We start from the raw sequence: 19,953 nt of genomic DNA, 5'->3' as shown, positions 1-19,953 counted from the left end.
AGAAGACTTTTGAAGAAGGGTTCAGAAAGTTTTAAGGGCACCAATTTCCAGCTGCCCCAGTTCCATGTTTTCTCTCTCCTACAGCAGATAAACCTGAGAACCTGCTGGCAGTGGAGCCACCTGCTGTCCTTATTGCCTTCCTGCATTCCTTTACAAGACAGCTACACAGACTGCAGGTTTGTGTCCTCCCGAAATTCATATGTTGAGACCTAATCCCCAAGGGGATGGTATTTGGAGGTATTTGGTATTAGACCTTTCGGGAGGTGATAAGGTCATGAGGGCAGAACCTTCATTAATGGGATTAGCGTCCTTAGAAAAGAGACCCCAGAGAGCTTTCTGCCATGTGAGGTTGCATGGAAAAGACAGTGTCCATGAACCAGGAAGCGGGCTCTCACCAGACACTGAACCTGGTAGCGCTTTGATCTTAGACTTCCAGCCTCCAGAACTGTTCGAAATATATTTCTGTTATCTATAAGCTACCCAGTCTTTGATATTCTGTTATAGCAGCCTGAGCAGACCCAGACACTCAACCCCAGGCATCGTTCTAAGTGCTGTACATTTATTACCTCTTTAAAAGCCAAAATGCTCCAAACAAAGGGACAATTTGAAATACAGTTTGAAAGTATGTTATTGGAGAACGCCTCCTCACTCAAGACCACCTGTCTGTTGCATGTTTTGCTTTATTTCAGGGGGTAGGAGATAGAAAGTTCCACCTTCTGACAATTAACGTTATATTTCCAAGTAAAAGAGTTTTGTATCAAGATTAAATTGTGCATTTTCTTAACTTTTATTCAGATTTGCAGGAGAAACATTTTCATTAACTTTTGTCAAATGATTATTAGCTACTGTAAATGCACATTCACTTTTTACTTGGACCCAAGCTTCCTCTTTGCTCTTATTTATTTCTACCACATGCCCATAAAATTTTAATATATGAGTAATGTATTATGGATTTTATTCTAAATCAGTGTTTTTGGCTGTGTTTTTCACCAAATACTGTCTCACTCGAGCAATAATCTCATTTATAGATAACTGAACTAATTTTTTAAAGCCTAAGAGATATGAGTAAAGGATATATTTCCAATAAATTACTTTAAATAGCTAAAAATTCTTTACCAAAGCGTATAATATATGTAGGTGGTTTTTTAAATCAATCATGTACTACTAATAATTGTAATGAGAATTTAGCCCAGAGGAAAGATTTAACACTTAGAACTTTCTAGCTATAGTAAATACTAATTTAAATTTTTATACATATTCTGTTGCAGAGAAGTATGATAGTATCATCAATAAAAGACTCTCAAGTATAAACGTGTTATAATTTGACAAAATTCTGGGAGGGATATGGATGGAAATAGAATTTCAAAGGAAAAACAAACCATGTAAAAATTTATTTCAAAATAGTTTCTTTCAAAATATTTACAGGGTGTGGGAAACTACATCCCTTGCAACTATTAAACTTGTTATTAAAACAACAAAGAATGTGGGAGGGGTAAAAGTTTTGCCAAATTTTGGGGGAATACTCTAACGGAGATAATCGTACCCCCAAGGATCCTTGTAAGGGTTAAAAAGAGAAGTAGTAGATGCTGAATAAGTAAATGGTGGGTCTACTTTCTTCATTAATTCCTAGGATTATTGGAAGACGAAATACTAAAATATTTCCCCCTCTCAGCAATGGTACTGGTGAAGGCTTGGCGAGCGAAGTGCCAAAGGTATGTGAAATTGCAACGCGCGCCCCTCAGGAGCCTGCGGGGACGGGAGCTTTCGGCGGGAGGGTTCGGGGTGTGTGTGGGCGCCCCCACTTCGGACCACCTTGCACTAAAGACCTCTTCTCGGACCTCACTGTGAAAGCACTAGGCGATGGACGGAAGGATGTCGCCGCCCAGGCAGGTGCTTCGGACCCCGCCTCCCTGGGTCTCAGTCCGCGCGCCCCCGCGCGCCCCCGCGCGCCCCCGCGCGCCCCCGCGCGCCCCCGCGCGCCCCCGCGCGCCCCCGCCCCCGTACCTCTCAGTGGAGGGGCGGGGCGACCGTGGGGGCGGGGCGGCGCCGTCTCCAGAAAGGCCCGCGATTGGTGGACGGCACGGCGGCGGGGGCGGGGCGACGCCAGCTCTCCGGACAAGGGCGGGGATTGGTGGGCGGGGATTGGTGGGCGGGGCGGGCCCGCGCCGGGGGCGTGACCGGGGCACGTGGTACGGAAGCGGCGAGGCGGCAGCGGCGGGCTTGTGAGGTGGTGTTATGGACCGCTAGGCGGGGAGGCTCCTGAGGGCGGCGGCTGCGGGGCGGAGGCCGGGAGCGTGGGGCCCCGGGCCGCCTCCGGGGGAGCAGGGGAGGCTGGGCGCGGCTGTGGGGCCGAGGACACAGGCCCGCTCCGCGTGTGGCCGGCCTGACGGGAGAAGAGGGTGTCGGGTCAAAAGGCCCGCTCGGGGGTCCGGGCTCTGGGGCGGCGGGGAGGACGCGCGCGTGCCGGTCTTTCGACCCTCCCTCGGCGAGGACCGCAGAAAACTAAAGCCTGTCTTTTTCAGCAGAGCCCTTGGCGGAAGCCTGAGTTTGGTGTCGCGGGACGGCCAGCGCCCGGGGGGTCAGAGGCCCGGGGTCAGGGGTCTCTAGACCCCGCCCACATTTAAGGCTGGGAGTTTGCAGCTGGCAGCTCTCAGGCAGCCTCCGTTTTCTCACCTGTCAAGTGGAGTGATGCCTGGTCCCGGTTCGGCCTGCACCGAGCCCTTGAGACCCTGGGCCTCGCGGGCAAGGCCTGCGAGCCGCCTGCGCCGCCGACACGGGATCCTAGTGCTGGCTCAGGGATCTGGTGCAGGTTTTATTCATGCCTTTGTCGTCCCTGGAGTTTGCAGGGAGAGGTGGCGAGAAGTAATTCTGTAGAACTGTACGTTTGGATTGAAGGTCTAGATTGGGCAAACCAGACGTCTCCACAGCTGTTTCAGTGGTTTTACACAGATTTGAAGCCATGATTCAGGCGTTTGTTTAGGGTACCATGTGCCTTGAATCAGGGCGGGACAGGATGGGGGCACTCAGAACTGGGAGAATCATTCATAGGCATTGCTGGGTGGTTCCAGGTGCTACCGTATCACTTCTTCCTCTCACACTAGTTTCACTGTTGAAGTTATGTTACTCCCCAGAACCTTAGATTCCAAGAGGAGAGTGAGGCTGGCATTTCTTTCGAGAGGGTAAATGTTTGCTTTTGCTCACTCCAGCTCAGTGCTTTCACCCTAATAAATGGAGTTCACCAGGGCATATAAAAGAAGTGGTGGTGGGCTTCCCTGGTGACGCAGTGGTTGAGAGTCCGCCTGCCGATGCAGGGGACACAGGTTCGTGCCCCGGTCCGGGAAGATCCCACGTGCCGCGGAGCGGCTAGGCCCGTGAGCCATGGCTGCTGAGCCTGCGCGTCCGGAGCCTGTGCTCCGCAACGGGAGAGGCCACAGCAGTGAGAGGCACGTGTACAGCAAAAAAAAAAAAAAAAGAAGAAGTGGTGGTGAAACGGGAATAACCAGAACTGTGAGTGGGAAGGAGAAATAGACCTGGCCTGACCTCTCTTACTGGGTTAGCAGTTCAGAGGAGCAGGTGCTTTTTCTCCAGCCTTGGTGAGGTGGCCTGGAGAGCTGAACAGTTGGTCTCCGTCTCTGTTTACTCTCCTTTGATAAAAGGTGCAGCTTAGATAGTTGAATCTTTGACTTTTGCTGGAAGGCCATTGGTTAATTGGGCCTCAAAGAACATAATATTAATGAGAATATATCACAGTGAGTGTGGGATTTGTGGCATTTAATGACCAGAAACTCAAATGAAAAGTACCTGATGTAGCATATTGTCCTGCTAAATAGGGTTTCTTTTGTGATTGAAAACTTTGACTTGTATGCTGTGCCTCTGCATTCAGGGTTCCCTGTCTTTGAGGTAAGAGCCTCAGCTGAAACCCTCTAAGTTGGCTGGAAGGTTTGTATGCTCTTTTATGGGTGTGGGAAGAGGATTGACCTTACTGAACTCACACTGCACTTCCTCGATCTGTTGCCAGGCTTCATGTCTCAGTGGATAAAGTCTCTCCTGTCTTTAGAAGTCACTTCAGGATCCTATACCAAGAAAAAGATGCTCTTTAACTCCAGTGTATCCACACGCAGGCGCTTTTCTGGCGTCCTGCTCCGTAACTACAGAGATGTAGTAGGGTCTTGTGACTCTGCAGCTGCAGTTCTGAAATACTTCCTGTCACTGCGGTGCTGAGTTTGCTCCCTGTCCCTGAGCACTTTCTTCCTGTCACTGCTGAGGTTTGAGTCTTGCCACGTGATGGAACCTGAGTTGTCAGTTGGAGGAAGGAGGGAGAACCAATTTTGAAGGCCCCCATTCCAGGATTTTCTGTGCTTCATATTGATTCCAGGTTTTAAAGATGAGTCAGGACTTCCCTGGCGGTCCAGTGGTTGGGACTCCGAGCTTCCACTGCAGTGGGCACGGGTTCAGTCCCTAGTTGAGGAACTATCAATAGGATCCTGCATGCCTCGAGACACGGCCAAACAAACGAAACAGATGATGGGTCACATGATTTCTTTTCCCCTGTATTTGTAAGGTGGAGCAGGACGTGTTGGGTCGCACAGAGCAGAAACTGGATGTTAGAAAATGCACCTGGGAGGCTGGAAGTTTCTTTAATCTTAATCGGGCCCTAGTGGAGTTTCGTACGTTGTCTTGGCTGTTTCTGGGCCCAGGTTGTCAGTTTCCTTAAACTGAATTACGATCCTCTCCTCGGGCTTTGTTTGCTGTGTTGTTGGTTTGTGGCAGAGAGACAAGATGTGACATTTTTGCTGGGAGCCTTGGAGTGATTATTTCCTCTGTGGTAATAGTAAGGGGAAGTTGTGGACTTTAAGAGAGTAAAATTAAATTTTAAGAAACGTTTTAAAATGCCGGTATGTTAGTGCTCCTGGGGAGTACCTGCTTTTAATTTATATCAGATTGTCTTCAACTGAGGCCCTTCCTTCGATTACCTTCCATTTGGACACACAATTCTGTGTACCTTTTCCTTCTGAAAAAAGAATGGAGATCAGCCTGAACCTCTGACTGCTTTCCAGAACCACTGTATCTGCCGAGGTCACTTGCTGGAGTCCTCGTGACAACTGCATCCAGTGCTGGTCGGGGGGTGGAGTACAGTTTATGATCCTGCACAAGTGCCTCCAGGCCTGTTGATCAATTGGACCCTGTCTCGAGGCAGCACTGACAGATTCTTCTTCCTTCCAAGAATCTCCAAGGTCTGCGGTCTGGTTGAAAGATGTCGGCCCTCACTGCCCTGTTTAAGTACGTTGATGAGAATCAGGATCGCTACATTAAGGTAAGGGAATGTTTATTCTAGTGAGCATTCAAGTTCAGTTTAATTCCATGGCACCCAGAGAAACTTTCAAGAAGCTAACATGAATTATGCTGTTCTAATCAAGTGTTAAAAATACTGTCTAGATGGAGAAAGACCAACGCTAGTGTGATCTCACATGTGGAATCTGAAAAAGTTGCGCTCAGAGAAGTGGAGAGTCGAACGGTGGTTGTCGGGGGGTGGGGAACTGGGGAGGTGTTGGCCAAAGGGTACAAACCTCAGTTACAAGATGGGTAAGTTCTGGGGATCCAGTGTACTGCATGGTGGTTATAGTCAGCAATACTGTATCGTGTAGTTGAGTAGATCTTAAGTGTTCTCACCACAAAAAAAAGTAACTAAAAAAAAAATAAAAAGTAACTGAAAAATGTGTATTGTCTAGAGGTCTTTTCCTCTGCTTTCTCATTACAGTATAGAAGTTGGCTTTTGACAGAAATTCTTAATACATGTTTCTAGAAATGGCAAAGCTAATTGAAGATTTTTGTTTATTCTTGTGATAGATATAAAGCACTATTTTACATTTAGCATGTTTTAAATGATTTGGTAATGTTATGCATTAATCTGTTTCTTGATGTTAACTTAAAGAATCATACGTTAAAATCGCCCTTGGTAGACATATTTCAGGTGAAATCTTTAGAGTTGTCATTCCAAAACTTATATTTTAGAGAACTTGGCCATCGTCAGGATGATAAATAAGCCAACTTGGACTCTGAAAATATTGGGTATTTTCTGTATCTTTCAGTTGTAATTTTGTCAGATGGAGATATAAACGTGTTTGTGGAACTTTGTACATGTTACACTCACGTCACTCCTAATGGTTAACGATTTTCCTGTCATGCTGTATAGCTCTTGGTGTAGGGTCAGTACAGACAGTCCCTTTACATCTTAAGCAAAAAGCGGATGCCATGGAGCTCTTCTTCTGTGTCTGGGCAGCATGTTCCAAATGGAGTGGCCGCAGGTAGCAAGTGACCTCTGTGGGCCTGACAGTGGCACACTTGTGAGTACTTTCCTTCCTCAAGGAGCACCTTTTCAGAATCCCATCTGCTTATTATCCACAAACAGAAACTTGCGGAATGGGTGGCCATCCAGAGCGTGTCTGCGTGGCCGGAGAAGAGAGGTGAGATCAGGAGGATGATGGAGGTCGCCGCTGCCGACATCAAGAAGCTGGGGGGCTCCGTGGAGCTGGTGGACATTGGAAACCAGAAGGTAGGCGGCCGGCAATCTCCGCGCTGCAGAGCCACAGCGAGCAGGTTTACTGAGGAGTTGATAGGACTAGGCTAGTTCTTACATGTCTTTGCTTCAGATAACCTGCTGGTCTTTCAAACAAACAAAGAAGGCCTGATTTGGATGCTAAACTGTGATTTCTTGAGCTGGATTAGAGAGAGATTTGTGATACTCATCACTGTTCTCCAGGGAGGAGAACTGTTGAGTGTTATCTAAGCAGAAGTTAACATAATGGCCATTCTGAGAGGTCAGTCAGCCTTCAGACCAGGAAGTTGCTCTTTGCCAATCAGATGCAAAACTAATGGAGACTCCCACTCATACCCACTGTGTCCCCAGTTGGTAGAAACAGCACTTTTCATGACTTGGTTCCTGGAAAAGGGCTACTTTATGTGGGACTTGGGGCTCAGTTGCATTTTAATGCAGGATTCTGACAGATTCTAATTTGAATGAACAGTCTCATTTTATGGTACATTATTCCACTATTTTCCTTTCAGATGATTTCAGTCCCGTGTTAATTACATGTTTCATGGCATGCATTTTCAAAGTTCGCAACGCTCTTTTGTGTTGCAGTGATAACTGGGTTTGGTTTATCTTGGTTCTCTTGCCTGATGATTTATGTGTCCGTTGAAACCATATCCTAGGATTTCAGATATGGACACTCAGCTCTTTTCATAAATGGAAGGACCCAGAGGCCCAGGTGGGCTCTGTCGCCCTGGGAACCAATAAAAGGCCCATGGCAAAGGAGGTTAAAATCTGGGCCTTCCGCTTCCCAGTCCAGTGTTGTTTGTGTGAGATTTCTTCTGACCACAGACTTAATAGTTAACTGAAGATTACGTAAGACACCTTAGAGCTTCATGGCACTTTGCCCACTCATGAGAGGCTAAACCAGGTTTCTTTGAGTTAGTTTCTGTTAGGAGCATACTTGACTTGCTTCCTCTTCCTTTTTTCCTAATACATTAAAAAAAATCTAGGTGGCAAATAATTTTTAAGAGTTGTTTTGTTAAAATGTATGGATCTATTCTGTTTAACACGGATGTAACAGTGCGGTTCTTCAGAAAGGACCTTCCATGAAAGACTAAATGACTGCCACACTATTTGAGTTCCATGATGCCTACTTTTATCAGGGAAGGAGCTGGCGGCTTTCATCACTGTTAGAGAAGCTCTGCTGCGTCCTCGTGGGGCGCAGCCATAGCGCATGTGGTCCCCTCTGCCCGTCAGTTCATCTGGCAGCGGTGTTGCCCTTTTCTGGAGGTGGTGGTGACTTGGGGCAGGTGTGGGGTGGCTGTCAGCACTTGTACGCGCAGAAGCTGGGGTACCTTCAGGCTCACGGAGGAGAGATGATGTTGGGAGCCCGGTCCCTGTTGGGCAAGGCTCAGGGGCCGGTGTGATGGTGGGAGGGCTGATTTGGGGCTCTTGGGAGCAGGAGCCGTCACGTCCGGCCTGCCTGCAGCCCAGCGCTGCCCCGGGCGGTGGCGGGCCCCGTCCCTGAGGGCCCAAGCGCCAGACAGAGGAGCTCAGCAAATGGGACAGTCATGGCTCGTGAGCAGAGCAGTGACGGAAGAGCCCCCGGCGCCGGTGCAGTGGGTCAGGGGTCGGGAGCTGGACTCGTGTGGTGGCTGTTAGAATGGGTGGAAAGGAGGGAGACACGAGGACCCCGTGTCACAGACTTGTGCCCAGACAGGGGCTGGGAGAGGACAGCACGTTCTCCCTGTAAACACATCACTGTGTCCCTCGCCCAGGCCTTGTCCTGTGACATCTGAGTAAGTGGGGAAGCCCAGAGGGAGATTTGCAATTTGCGGCATGAATATCTATGGGCCCAAGTGGCTTCTTAGAAAATGCTGAAGTGTTTCGGAGGAGCTGCCTGGAGCAGAGATTTATTTAGAGAAAGCCTGTTGTTTAAAAATCACTTTCCTATGAGGCGAGCTAAGGGCCAGCTGGGACCGCAGCGCTCCGTGTCTTGTGTGACCAGGTCAGGGCATTTGGTTTCGAGCACGGTTCTTTGCCCTGGCAGCTACAGGCCGTCCTCGCGAGGACACAGCCCCAGGGCAGCTTGCGTGCGTGCGTGGCGAGGTGGAGTCCAGGATTGCGCATGGGCAGCTGCAGGGTCAGCAGCAGTTACTTAAGTTGGCATTTATGAGTCGAGTGTACTGGAAAGACAGATCCTGTATCCTGAGAGCACTCGGCGGCCTGGAACGTTCCCTGATGCGTGCGCGGACACGTAGAGGTGCTTACTGCCCCTGGGAGTTTGGAGAAGGACACTTATACCGGCCCATCACCAGCTTTGTACTGATTTGCTTGTCGGTTTTAGCTGCTGCTCATTTTACCTCTTAATTATAAGTCGTTACCATAGTTTCATTACCAGTTAGGTTTGTGTGTTCTGTTTAGTTACGTATGTTTTCAGAGCGTTTTCTAATAACTAGCCTGACACCCAGGTGTGTGATGGCTCCTCTGTGACTCATCCTCGCTCTTGCAGTTGAAACTCAGGACGTGCTCCTTTCACCCTCCCTGCCGTTGGGGCACTTCGTAAGGACCTCGGGTTGTCCTCTTGGACTGCAGGAAGGGTGGGGAGGATGGGGTGCCGGATATTTTGCAGGGCCTTTAGTGGGCCGTGGTTTACCAGGAAAGGTGCAGACGCCCAGCTGATGTGAATGTTGGAAGGGACTGGAGTTTGATGTGGGGCTTGGCGCTGACTTGCCTTCGTACACCTGCATTTCTACCCTAGATGAGGAGGGAATCCTGTGATTAATATCTGTACCCCGTTCCTAGGGGACTGGGAGGCTGCGGCCTTTGGGAGAAGGCTCAGAAGGAGTCCCAACTACTGCGGCTTGATGCAGTGTGGCCTCCTGCAAATTGCAGTTCCTCATACCCTGGTCTATGGCCCTTTCTGTGCGTGATTGTAATTTACATAAAAAACTTCAAAGTGTATCTTCTGCTTTAAGATTACAGTAGTTTTTATACATTATTTTAGAAAATAATGAACTAAGCTGCATCCCAAACTCAGCCTTTGTAATATGTTTTGTTACATAAAAGTTTTTTTTGAAAATCAACCTTAAAAATTGACCAAGCCACCTGCAGTTGGTAAACGTAATTCACTCTCTGTGCTCTGATGAGATGGGGCGCGTTTGGGGTGGTGTGGCCGTAGTCCAGTCTCTGTGCTCCGGATTATGAGAAAGTGTATTCTTGTTAATTAATGACTTGGTTGAACAGTATGGTCTTGAGCTCTGCAATAGAAGTGGTTGATGAGAACACATAAGATTGTCCAGGGCACGTTGATACATCTGCTGTCAACACCACCCTCTTCACACAAAGCCTGTCCTCCACGGCCTCCTCTCCTCCCCCAGCTCCCTGATGGCTCGGAGATACCACTTCCGCCCATCTTACTCGGCACACTGGGCTCCGACCCGCAGAAGAAAACGGTGTGCATTTATGGACATCTGGACGTGCAGCCGGCAGCCCTGGAGGACGGCTGGGACAGCGAGCCCTTCACCTTGGTGGAGCGAGACGGTAGGGACGCTTCCCCGAGGAAGAGGACTTGTGGCATTTGCTTAGGAGGTACACCCGTGGCCTCTGGGTTGTCTTTCCAGAGCTGGCTGTTTGTACACGATCTAGAAATTGGGTTCTGGAAGCCTCATGCGTGTGCATCCATCCTTGAAACCTCCAGAAGCCTTCCTTTCTTTGTGGAACCAGGTCTCTGGGGCCTTGGGCCTGCTGGGCTTCCCTCTCCTGCTGCTGACACTTTCCCAGGAAGCCCGATCTGAATTGAGGCGGTGCAGCCTCCCAAAACCTGGGATCCAAACCTGATCCGATTCGTAGCTGCTTCCGTGGCACATTTTAGCAGCTCCGTCAGGGTTTAGGGAAGCGTCGGCCTTTCCCCAATGCCTGCTGCCCTGGTGAGGATGGCAGTGATGGCTCAGCGACGCCATCGAGGGCTCCTGGGCTGGGCCCCATGGGCACCTCGCGCACCTCTTCACGGCCCCCCGCACTGGCCCCTCTTCTCGCTGCCCCTCAACCTGCCCCGGGTAAAGGCTCCTCCTGCCTTCGTCACTGAACCTCACGTTTCCGCACTGGATGCAGCCTTTCGCCACATGGAGCAGCCCCTTCGTTTGTGCCTCGTCCCCTTGGGCTGAGTCCAGACCGTCTTTAAAAAGAAAAAAGCCTTTCTTGCGGGACATGCTGAGTTTCTGTTGGAGCTTCCCCAGCTCAGGGACAGTCACGTCATTGCTGTGCACAGCGGTCCTCAGGGTGCGCTTGCTAACGTGTCCTCAGTCCAGGGCCTGGGCCCCCGCCCTTCCTCTCGTCCCCTCTCCTCTTTCCCAGCGGCGCCCCTCCTCCCCTCCCCTCTGCACCAGGACCCCCCCCCCCACGGAGGTCATCCTCGTCCCGCCCCTTCTCTTCCCCTTGCAAGGCCCTCCCCTGGCCTGTGGAGGCGGGTCCTGCACCACCTCCCGCCCTGCCCCACAGCGGTGCCTCTTGGGGGACCCAGTGGGCCCCATCTTCTCTCCCCTCATTGCGCCTCCTCCTGTGCCAGCCCTGGTCTCCTACTGCTCAGCCCCTCCCTGACAGCCCACCCCTAGACAGACATACAGACACGCAGGATGGAAGAACCTGGAACGCCCCGTAGCCCGGAGAAGCTGCCCCCACACGGCTGCTGGCGTGCCGGGCCGGGGGTGGGCGCTCTCGGCCTCTGTCCGCCTCGGCCCGCACAGCCCCGCTCCCTGGGGTCGCTTGGTCAGTGTTTGCCACAGGGATGAGGATGCGTCTTAGAAGAGCTCTTTAGCTTTTGTGAAAAGCAGATTTAGTTTAAAAAAGAAATCCCCAAGGCAGTGATGGCTTTAAGCCCCACACGCCCGCTTTGGGGCAGGTCAGGTTGACCTGCCGAACGCTGAAAACAGGCTAAGGGTGAGGAGAACAGAGGACCGACCGACCGGGACAGACTGAGGCCGGGAGGGGCCCCCTGAGCACGCGGCGCCCGGGGTTCTGGCCTCCCTCGGGCCTTACGCTGTGTCTGGTCTGGGAGGGGGGTCTGGGCTTGTTTCCCTCGTGTCCTTCAAGGTGGCCAACGCCTAGCCCAGACACCTGCCTTTGTACGGGGGTCCCAGAGGTGGCTGTGCAGAGGGGAGGTGACTGGTTACACTGGGGAGGGGCAACATCCTGTCCTTGAGTGATAACCTAGAGAGGTACGTGACGAACGTCAGTTCTGTTCTTCATCAAACTGGGCTGTGGTGTGGGTGAGACTGTGGTTCTCCTTGGTCGGTGCACCTGCATCCAGCCAGGTTTCCCTCACCCGCTGCTGCCGGCTGGCTGTGGACTGGACTTTAACACCCTAGCCAAGCGGCAGTGGTCCCGCGGAGCTGGGTTTGCAGCCCGCGCCCTGAGGCGGCGGGGACCTTGGCTGCACTCCCGCGCTGCTCTTAGATCGGGCGAGTTCTCTGGAAGGTCCTAACAGTCGTGTTGGGTGGAGACTCGGGGCTTCTGATAGAATGGAAACGGGGCTTCTGACACGAGGAAGAGGCTTAGGACGGCTGCGTGGGGTCGCGCTGGAATGTCGTCAGATGTTCACTGAGAGGTGCTCCTTTCTGTGCGCTGCGACCATCACCTGATGAACTTGCTGGTTGCTGTTCCAGGCAAACTGTACGGGAGAGGAGCCACCGATGATAAGGGGCCAGTGGCCGGCTGGATGAACGCCCTGGAAGCCTTCCAGAAAACGTGTCAGGTACGCTGCCCACATCTAGCGCCCAATTCACCTGCTCCACCTGGGGATGCAGAGTGGGACTTTCTGTTCCCAGAACAGCCCGTAAAGATCAAAGAGCACGGGCCAGGAGACAGCAGGCTTCCCCCACCAAGCTGTATCAGCACAGCTGGGTCATCTTCCAGTTGATAGGTTGTTTTCTAGTTTGAGGAAACATTGAAGGTGCATTGGTTTTACAGTTGTCCCAAGGTCACCCTGTTGGTGACTCAGCAGGGACCCAGGCAGGTGAGAGTTCTGGGCTCTGACCGCGCCTGGGAAGTGGGTGCTTGCCAGGGCGTGACCCAGGCCCTGTGGAGCCGACAAACCCTTACTTTCTCTGTGTGGTTTTCATCCTCCTAAAAGTAAATTTGATTTTTAAAAATATATTTCCTTAGGTGAAACATCTGCTCCTTGTTGAAAGTTTGTAAAATACAGAAAAGTAGAGAGAAAAAAGAGGTGCCTAGAATCCAGGCCTCAGAGACTTAACATTTTGTTACTGACCAATCTTCTCAAGAATTCTTTTTAATCTAATTGTGACCATAACGTATAGGCAGTTTCTGCATCTTGCTTTTATCTTGTGTTGCGATAAGAATGATGAGACAAGCATTTTTGTCAGGACGTGCGGTAGTAGATCTGAAAAGGGTTCGAGGGAGCTGGGCTCGGGCTGGGAAGGCCCCTCTCCTCCAGGGCCCCTGGGATCAGCGCGTGGCCAAGCAGAGGGGTGGCCGTGTGCAGGGCAGAGCTGCCCAGCGCACCTCGCCTCACCCCTGTTCCACTGGAGTGGCAGGGGGGCGGTGCGTGTGGTGAGCAGCACTGTCTGGGGGCAGCTCTGAGCTAGGACCCCGCAGACCTGAGTCGATACAGGCCCAGCCTTCCGTGGCCTTTGGCATCGCCTCGCTCAAGTGTGGCTTCACGTTCTCTCCTGTGGAAGGGCCACGTGCCTCACAGCACAGCCTTGGGGAGACCTGGAAGGCCACCGAGCAGGAGCCAGGTGGCATCTTAGGGTCACTGTCAGCTCTGGAGGAAAAGGGCCTGCAGTGCGTGGAGCGCCTTCTGAACTGGGGGAAGCGCTCTCTCGCTCTTGCGTGCGCTGCTGGTGGCCACGCAGATGAGGCTCTGGCTGTCTGTGTCGTGGCCTTTGTTTTAGAGGGAGCGGCTCAGCTTTGCTGGAGACGCAGATTCGCGCTGGGTGAGCGCAGAGACCCCAACGAGTGGCACATGTGGTCGGGCTGGGAGCTCCTTGGAAGGAGTCCTTCTAAGGGTGACCGGCCGAAGCCACGCTTGTCCCCTGGTGGCCCAGTGCCTGGGTACTGAGGGTCTGTGTGGGCCACACACAGCCTGCCCAGTGGTGGGTCTGGAGGAAGTCGGTTATTTGAAATTCGTGACTTCACAACATTGGGTGGCTTCCTGGCTGTTGCTTCTAAGTCCGTGCGTGCTGAGTACCTTCCTTCACCGGTCTCCTGCCCAGGAAGTCCCCGTCAACGTCCGCTTCTGTCTGGAGGGCATGGAGGAGTCTGGCTCCGAAGGCCTGGACGCGCTGATCTTTGCCCAGAAGGACGCGTTCTTTAAGGATGTGGACTACGTCTGCATCTCCGACAACTACTGGCTGGGGAAGAACAAGCCCTGCATCACCTACGGGCTCCGGGGCATCTGCTACTTCTTCATCGAGGTCTGTGCCGAGTCGTGCAGGGAGCAGCTGGGAGGGCTCTGGGGGCCCACGCTTTCTCCCGTGGTTGGCGTTTCCAGAGTTCTGGCATTTAGGAAGCACCTTACTTTGCTTGTTGAGGGAGCAGATTTTGATTTCGAAAATGGTCGTGTGAATGTTCTTTGCTCACTTTACTGTCGCGTGGTAAGAACGGGCTCCCGTGAGCAGCCAAGCAGGGTGGCCGTGTGTCCGCAGGTGGAATGCAGCAACAGGGACCTGCACTCCGGCGTGTACGGCGGCTCGGTGCACGAGGCCATGACTGACCTCATCATGCTGATGGGTGAGCGTGGGCTCCGTCACCGCGTGGCAGTTGGGCAGGAGGTTGGTGCGGGCACTGCTTCCAGGCTGCTTCATGCCTTCTGTCCCTCCCTCCCCACCCCCCGACTGACTGTTCCCTTTAAAAGACCCCCATGCTTCATTTCTGCCTCCCCTCTCCCCCACGTCGTCTCCGTGGCCCGACTTGGGCACCCTGCCTGCCCTGTCACCTGGCATCACGGCCGTCCTTCCTCTGGACGCCATTGTGTCTTACGTCCCTGGAGGGCGTCTGCTCGGTCTAGTTGACACTGTGACTGGCCGCAGCGGTCTCCTGTGCACTCAGCCCTTTTGAGAGCGAGGCCACGGCTGCCTTGCCCGGTGTCCCCCCGGTGCACGGCCTCGGCCCGCCGTGTGCTCAGTCCTGTTTCCTTCCCTGGCGGGCGGCGGCTGCCCTGCATGGAGTCGACTTTTCTGGGACTGGAGTCTACCCTGCCCTACTCGGTTTTCTGTCCTCAGCGTGGGAGCAGGTAGTTTCTCGTGGGACGTGCCTTAAACAGGACATGATGGACAGAGGAGTGGTTTTCAGGGCGGGCCTGTGGGAGCTCGTTTGCTCCGTGTGTATCCTGCTCCGCGACCATGGACGGCTCACCTACCTTCCGTGTCTCCATCCCTTTATCTTACACGGAAGGTGACCCCGCTCTCCTCCCTGGGTTGTTACGGTAACAAAACGGCTTAAGAAGTGCGTGCACGCCGAGTGCCCATCCTCTCCGCTCCTCCAGGCTCCTTGATGGACCGGAAGGGGAGGATCCTCGTCCCCGGCATCAGTGAGGCAGTGGCCTCCGTGACGGACGAGGAGCTGGAGCTCTACGACAAGATCGACTTCGACCTGGAGGAGTACGCCCGGGATGTGGGGACAGAGACCCTGCTGCATGACTGCAAGGTGCTGCCCGGGCGCCGCGAGGCCTGCCCCCGCCGGGCTGGCAGCGTCCCCGGTCCTGGGGCCCCGGGGAGGAGGCTGAGGGCTGGGCGGACTCGGGCGTACCCCGGGCACGGGAGCAGCCGGATGGTGCAGGCGCCGGAAGGCACCACGCGCCAGGCTGGGAGCTGGGAGCTCTTTAACGTGTCAGATGTCGACTGTGGAGAGCTCGGAGCTGGGGCACGTCTGCAGAGAGGCGGGGGCTTTTCCTCATTTGCACGCGCGGGGAAGTCGCTTTACCACCCGGCCCAGAGATGATTTAAGCCGTTCCTGATGGAGCTGGGTGCTGAGGTGGAAACCATTTGCACAAAACGTTTACTTAACTGTCAGGAGAAAATCATGTTGTGATTTTTCTCTTAATTAGCTTAGTTCCTGGTTTCTAAGGTGTGAATGTAAGTTCACGTGGTTAACTAAGCTTTCATTGAGCCGCAGCGGCAGGCCCTGGGCAGGCAGGAGGGGCACAACCGGGCTTGGCCCTTGAGTGTCACCTCTCCAGGTGACAGACGGGCAGAGAAGCTTAGGGGGTGTGCGGAGGCCACGGTGGTCTGGCCTGGCGCCTGGGGGCAGGGGGGAGGCCTCCTTAGACAGGAGTGCCACGGGGCCTGCAGGAGACAGGCGGGGCCGAGCGGCAGAGCGGGCTCAGCTGTCCCGCTCGTGGGCGGCCAGTGAGGCCCGGGGTTCGGAGTGAAGGTGCCTGACGGAAAGGCCTCTGGTCTGCCGAGGAGCTCGTGCGCTGCCCTGGACGACGGCGGTGTGACTGGTGTTGAGTAGAGGGACGTGCTGATGAGACCTCTCTGGGGACAGACTGTGGGCAGGGGGTGTGGCAGCATAGGGGCTGAGGCACTGGGGCTGGGGGGCCGTGAGGCTGCAGGGGCGCTGGGGGGACGGGGAGGCAGGACTTGGGACCCCTCAGGCTCAGGACACATCGGAGAGGACCGAGCAGAGTAAGGATTTCACAGGCAGAGCCGAGACGGGTCCCTCGCGGACGGTAGTTGGTTAGGTCCTGACGCCGTGACCAAGAGAGACTAGTCCCGGGGTAGGGACGAGTCTGGGGAAGGTTGGGCTATGGACACATTTGTATTTCCTCCTGCCCCGCTGCCTTCCGGTAACGTTTGCCTTTGCGTGAGGTGCCTGCTTAAGGGCCGTGTCTGCTCCTTCCAGCTGTCACTGGGCTCTTTGGTTCACAGACATGTCCAGAGTTACGTGCTGAGTCGCAGAGGAAGCCCAGGGGTTCGGGCGGCGGCGTGTCCTCTCCTGATAACGTCGCGTGCCACCGCTGGGACGAGAGGGGCCGTGTCAAGTAGACGCTCGCGAGACGGGGGGCTGCCTTGTGCCAGTCCCCACGGCAGAAACTGCCGGGCTTGTCCGTGGGCACTGGCCTAGGACATGGTACACGGCCTGGCTTGCCCTCCTCGGGGAGCTCGCCCCACCCTCGGTGTCCTGTAAGCCCAGGACCTAGGATGGCCGGGGTCATGCCTCCCTCCCCCTCCTGGTGCCCCTGGCTCTGCAACAGCCCTCATATGCGTGGGGCCGGCCAGAACACCGTGGCTCCTGTGTGGTCAGTTCTGTTGACCCGGGCGGTGCGGACTCACTGGGAGGCGCGGAGAGGACACGCTTGCAGCCATCCTGGATGCGCAGGGCCCCCGCTTGGGGGGCTGTTGTAGCGGCTGCTGGGTCGCTCTTGCCTTCCTGACGGTGTGTGGACCACAGGCCGGCCGGGCTCCTCCATGAGCAGGCGGTGCCGTCTCCAACCCACTTTGTCGTTTTTCTACAGAAAGACATCCTGATGCACAGATGGCGGTACCCGTCCCTCTCCTTCCACGGGATCGAAGGTGCCTTCTCTGGGTCGGGGGCCAAGACCGTGATTCCTCGCAAGGTGGTCGGCAAGTTCTCCATCAGGCTCGTGCCAGACATGACTCCTGAAGTGGTCACCGAGCAGGCACGTGGGGCGCGGGGGCGCAGGGAGGGCGTGCCGTGCGTGCAGCGCCTGCCGCCGGGGCTCTGGGCAGCAGGAGAGTGCGCCTCCGCCCGCGCAGCCCTGTCCTTGGCTCTCGCCAGCTCAGCGATTGCTGGGATAAGCAGTTCAGAGCTAATCAGAGGTAAAGGTTGTATGAAAAGGCATACTGTGCGATTGGCCTCTGTCACTGCTGAGGCGTGCTAAAATGTCACCTCTGACCTCATCCAGAGGCTCAAGGCAGTTGCTGACTTTGGGCTGCATGTGTTCTGGTGGGAGTCCACGGGCCTTTGGTCCCTGGTGAGCGGCAGAGGGGGAAGAGTCCAGAGGGGGAGAATCCAGAGTGGGGCAGCGTCTGGTATCTGAAAGTCAGCCAGGCTTGCGGGGGAGCAGTCCCTCGTCCTCACCTGGGAAGGTTTCATGGAGAGACGGAGTCAGGACCTTCCCTGTTGGGAGGGGAAACTGAGGGCCACTCTCCAAGCCTAGGACTGAGATTTTCTCATCATGAGGTGACCCTGGGCCAGCACCTGGCTCTGTTTTTGCTTTAGATGTAATCATTTTTGTAAAGCAAGTTAAGGGGCGTTTTCTTTAAACTTGATTTAAGTGTTATCATTATATGGGATTTAAATATTAACATCATATGGGGATATCTACGTAAAGGGTGAATTGCTTGAAATTAAAACATTACCTTTTACCTTAAATAACTGAAGTTTGTTTCATGATAAAATCCCTTTTTCTGCTATCGTAGTTATGCAGATCAGTGTTTAGCAGCAGCAAATGAGACTCATTGTAGACCCATAGACTCACTGTAGACCCCTTATAGACCCATTGTAGACGACTGTGGGCTCACCCCCAGAGACTGCTGTGGAGTAGATCCCCAGCACTAGATCAGAGGCCAGGCTTGTAAGACGCTGTGTCTCCTGCCTGTGCTTCAGGTTACGAGCTACTTGACCAAGAAGTTTGCTGAACTGGACAGTCCCAACAAGTTCAAGGTGTACCTGGGCCACGGTGGGAAGCCCTGGGTATCCGACTTCAACCACCCTCATTACTTGGCTGGGAGAAGAGCCCTGAAGACAGGTCAGACGTCCTCTTTGGGGGCTGATAGGCGCTGGCGGATTGTGGGCGTGTGGCTGTGTTGGCTCTGTCTCTGTGCGGGCTGGGCTGTGCCACCTCCAACCTTGAGAGCGGGGCTGCTGGTCTGGACTTGGGGTTGCGGGCCAGTAGATCTGTGGTGGATCCCTGGCCTCGCAGCCCTAAAGCTCAGTGTCTTTTATTCCATTCTCCCTCAGTTTTTGGTGTTGAGCCGGACTTGACCAGGGAAGGCGGCAGTATTCCTGTGACTTTGACATTTCAGGAGGCCACGGGGAAGAATGTCATGCTGTTGCCCGTGGGGTCAGCAGATGATGGAGCCCACTCCCAGAATGAGAAGCTCAACAGGTGAGGGCAGAAAAGAGGGGCCGTCTTGGGGTGACTGGGGTGGGCCAGTCAGGGACTGAGGCAAAGAAAGGCCCTGCTTGCAGGGCAGGGGGAGAGCACAGAGCCCTGGGTGTTAGGACACAAGGTGGAGACTTTGCATCCAGACAGACAGGGAGCAGCTGTGGTCCAGTAAGGCCCTTCACACTAAGTACCAGGTGAGAGCCGCACGTTCCGTTAGACCAGGACCAGGGATGGTCCCTGGTGGGGCAGTCGGACTGGACTTGAGAACCAAGGCAAGCAGCACTCAGGGCCAGCACGCCGGGACGGTGGGACGTCCACTTCCGGGAGGAATGCAGCATGTGTGCCCGGCCCTCGGGACACCAGCCAGCGTGGTGACTGTTCCTCCCTGTCAGGCACAACTACATTGAAGGCACCAAGATGCTGGCTGCGTACCTGTACGAAGTGTCCCAGCTGAAGAACTGAGCACCGCCCTCCTCCCATCACCTCGCACTCTTCCCGTCGCTCAGGAACGTGGAAGCCCGTCTCTCTCCTTTCCCTCTCGTCAGATTCTCCAGGCATCCGGCAGTGGACACAAGACCACATCTCAGGATGGAGTTAACCTATCCCGGCAGCGATCAATGTTCAGTCCTGGGGGCTTGTAAACGACCCTGGGTGACAGCTGAATTCTCAGTGGTGTCTCCAGAAAATAGCCGAGGCCTAAAAGCACAGGTTCTTCTGTAGAAAGTTCTGGTCGATGTCTCCTGGGCTGAAGAGAGGCCTTGGTGCTTCCTGGTCCCACCTCTGCCCCCAGAGCCAGGGTCGCACACACCTGGAGCATTGAGTCGCGGGCACCTGGTGCCTCGAGGGCCATCCTTTCTGTCCGCTGCTGTCTTGGGCACATTCTGTCCTTTTCTCGAGACCTTAACTGTTACTGGTGTTCCACATCTTCTCTTTACTACGATCCCTCAAAACCTAAACCTGCTGGGAGGGTTATCTGATCTCAATCTGAGTTGCTAAATAAAAATAAAAACTGAGCCTCTGGAGGAGCTGCTGCCTGTGTGCCTTTCTCTGCGCAGCCCCGTGCCTGTGCGCGGTGAGGTATGCGGTGCGGGCTGGCGGGGTTGAGGTTCGGGCTCAGAACGCCAGTGCCCGTCTCGCTCGTCCTCTCCTGTCCCCAGTCCTGGTGCTGCCGAGCCACAGAAGAGCCTATCAGACTGGTTTAAACAGCAGAGTCCCCCGGCCCAGCTGATGGAGGAGGCCACACTAAACTCCCCCGAAGGAACCGGGCCCTTGTTTATCGTGAAGTCTGTGTTTTGTCTACTTTGCTGACCCTCCTGACTCATAGGCC

At 54.1% G+C, this 19,953-nt stretch overlaps 1 protein-coding gene across 1 annotated transcript; it reads left to right on the top strand.

The window, feature by feature from the left end:
* Positions 1 to 2,162: 2,162 nt before the first annotated feature.
* CNDP2 (carnosine dipeptidase 2) lies at positions 2,163 to 19,644 on the top strand. Its single transcript, XM_079941780.1, has 12 exons — positions 2,163 to 2,227; positions 5,225 to 5,314; positions 6,410 to 6,553; positions 9,913 to 10,075; positions 12,196 to 12,284; positions 13,768 to 13,968; positions 14,200 to 14,284; positions 15,039 to 15,199; positions 17,010 to 17,174; positions 18,125 to 18,266; positions 18,479 to 18,626; positions 19,019 to 19,644. The coding sequence occupies exons 2-12, from the start codon at positions 5,255 to 5,257 to the stop codon at positions 19,086 to 19,088; spliced, it is 1,428 nt and encodes a 475-aa protein (XP_079797906.1). The 5' UTR covers positions 2,163 to 2,227; positions 5,225 to 5,254; the 3' UTR covers positions 19,089 to 19,644.
* Positions 19,645 to 19,953: the final 309 nt, after the last annotated feature.

The sequence above is a fragment of the Stenella coeruleoalba genome (assembly GCF_951394435.1).
Source record: "Stenella coeruleoalba genome assembly, chromosome: 14".
Taxonomy (NCBI): Eukaryota; Metazoa; Chordata; class Mammalia; order Artiodactyla; family Delphinidae; genus Stenella; species Stenella coeruleoalba.
Note: the sequence above shows the minus strand (reverse complement) of the source record. Positions and strands in the feature narration are given on the sequence as shown.

What these genes read in the sequence shown, in the direction of transcription:
- CNDP2 (XM_079941780.1), top strand. Translation starts at nt 5,255, where the DNA reads ATGTCGGCCCTCACTGCCCTGTTTAAGTACGTTGATGAGAATCAGGAT. An exon ending in ATCAGGATCGCTACATTAAG is followed by an intron (nt 5,315 to 6,409) that starts GTAAGGGAATGT and finishes ATCCACAAACAG; the next exon opens with AAACTTGCGGAATGGGTGGC. An exon ending in TGACCTCATCATGCTGATGG is followed by an intron (nt 14,285 to 15,038) that starts GTGAGCGTGGGC and finishes CCGCTCCTCCAG; the next exon opens with GCTCCTTGATGGACCGGAAG.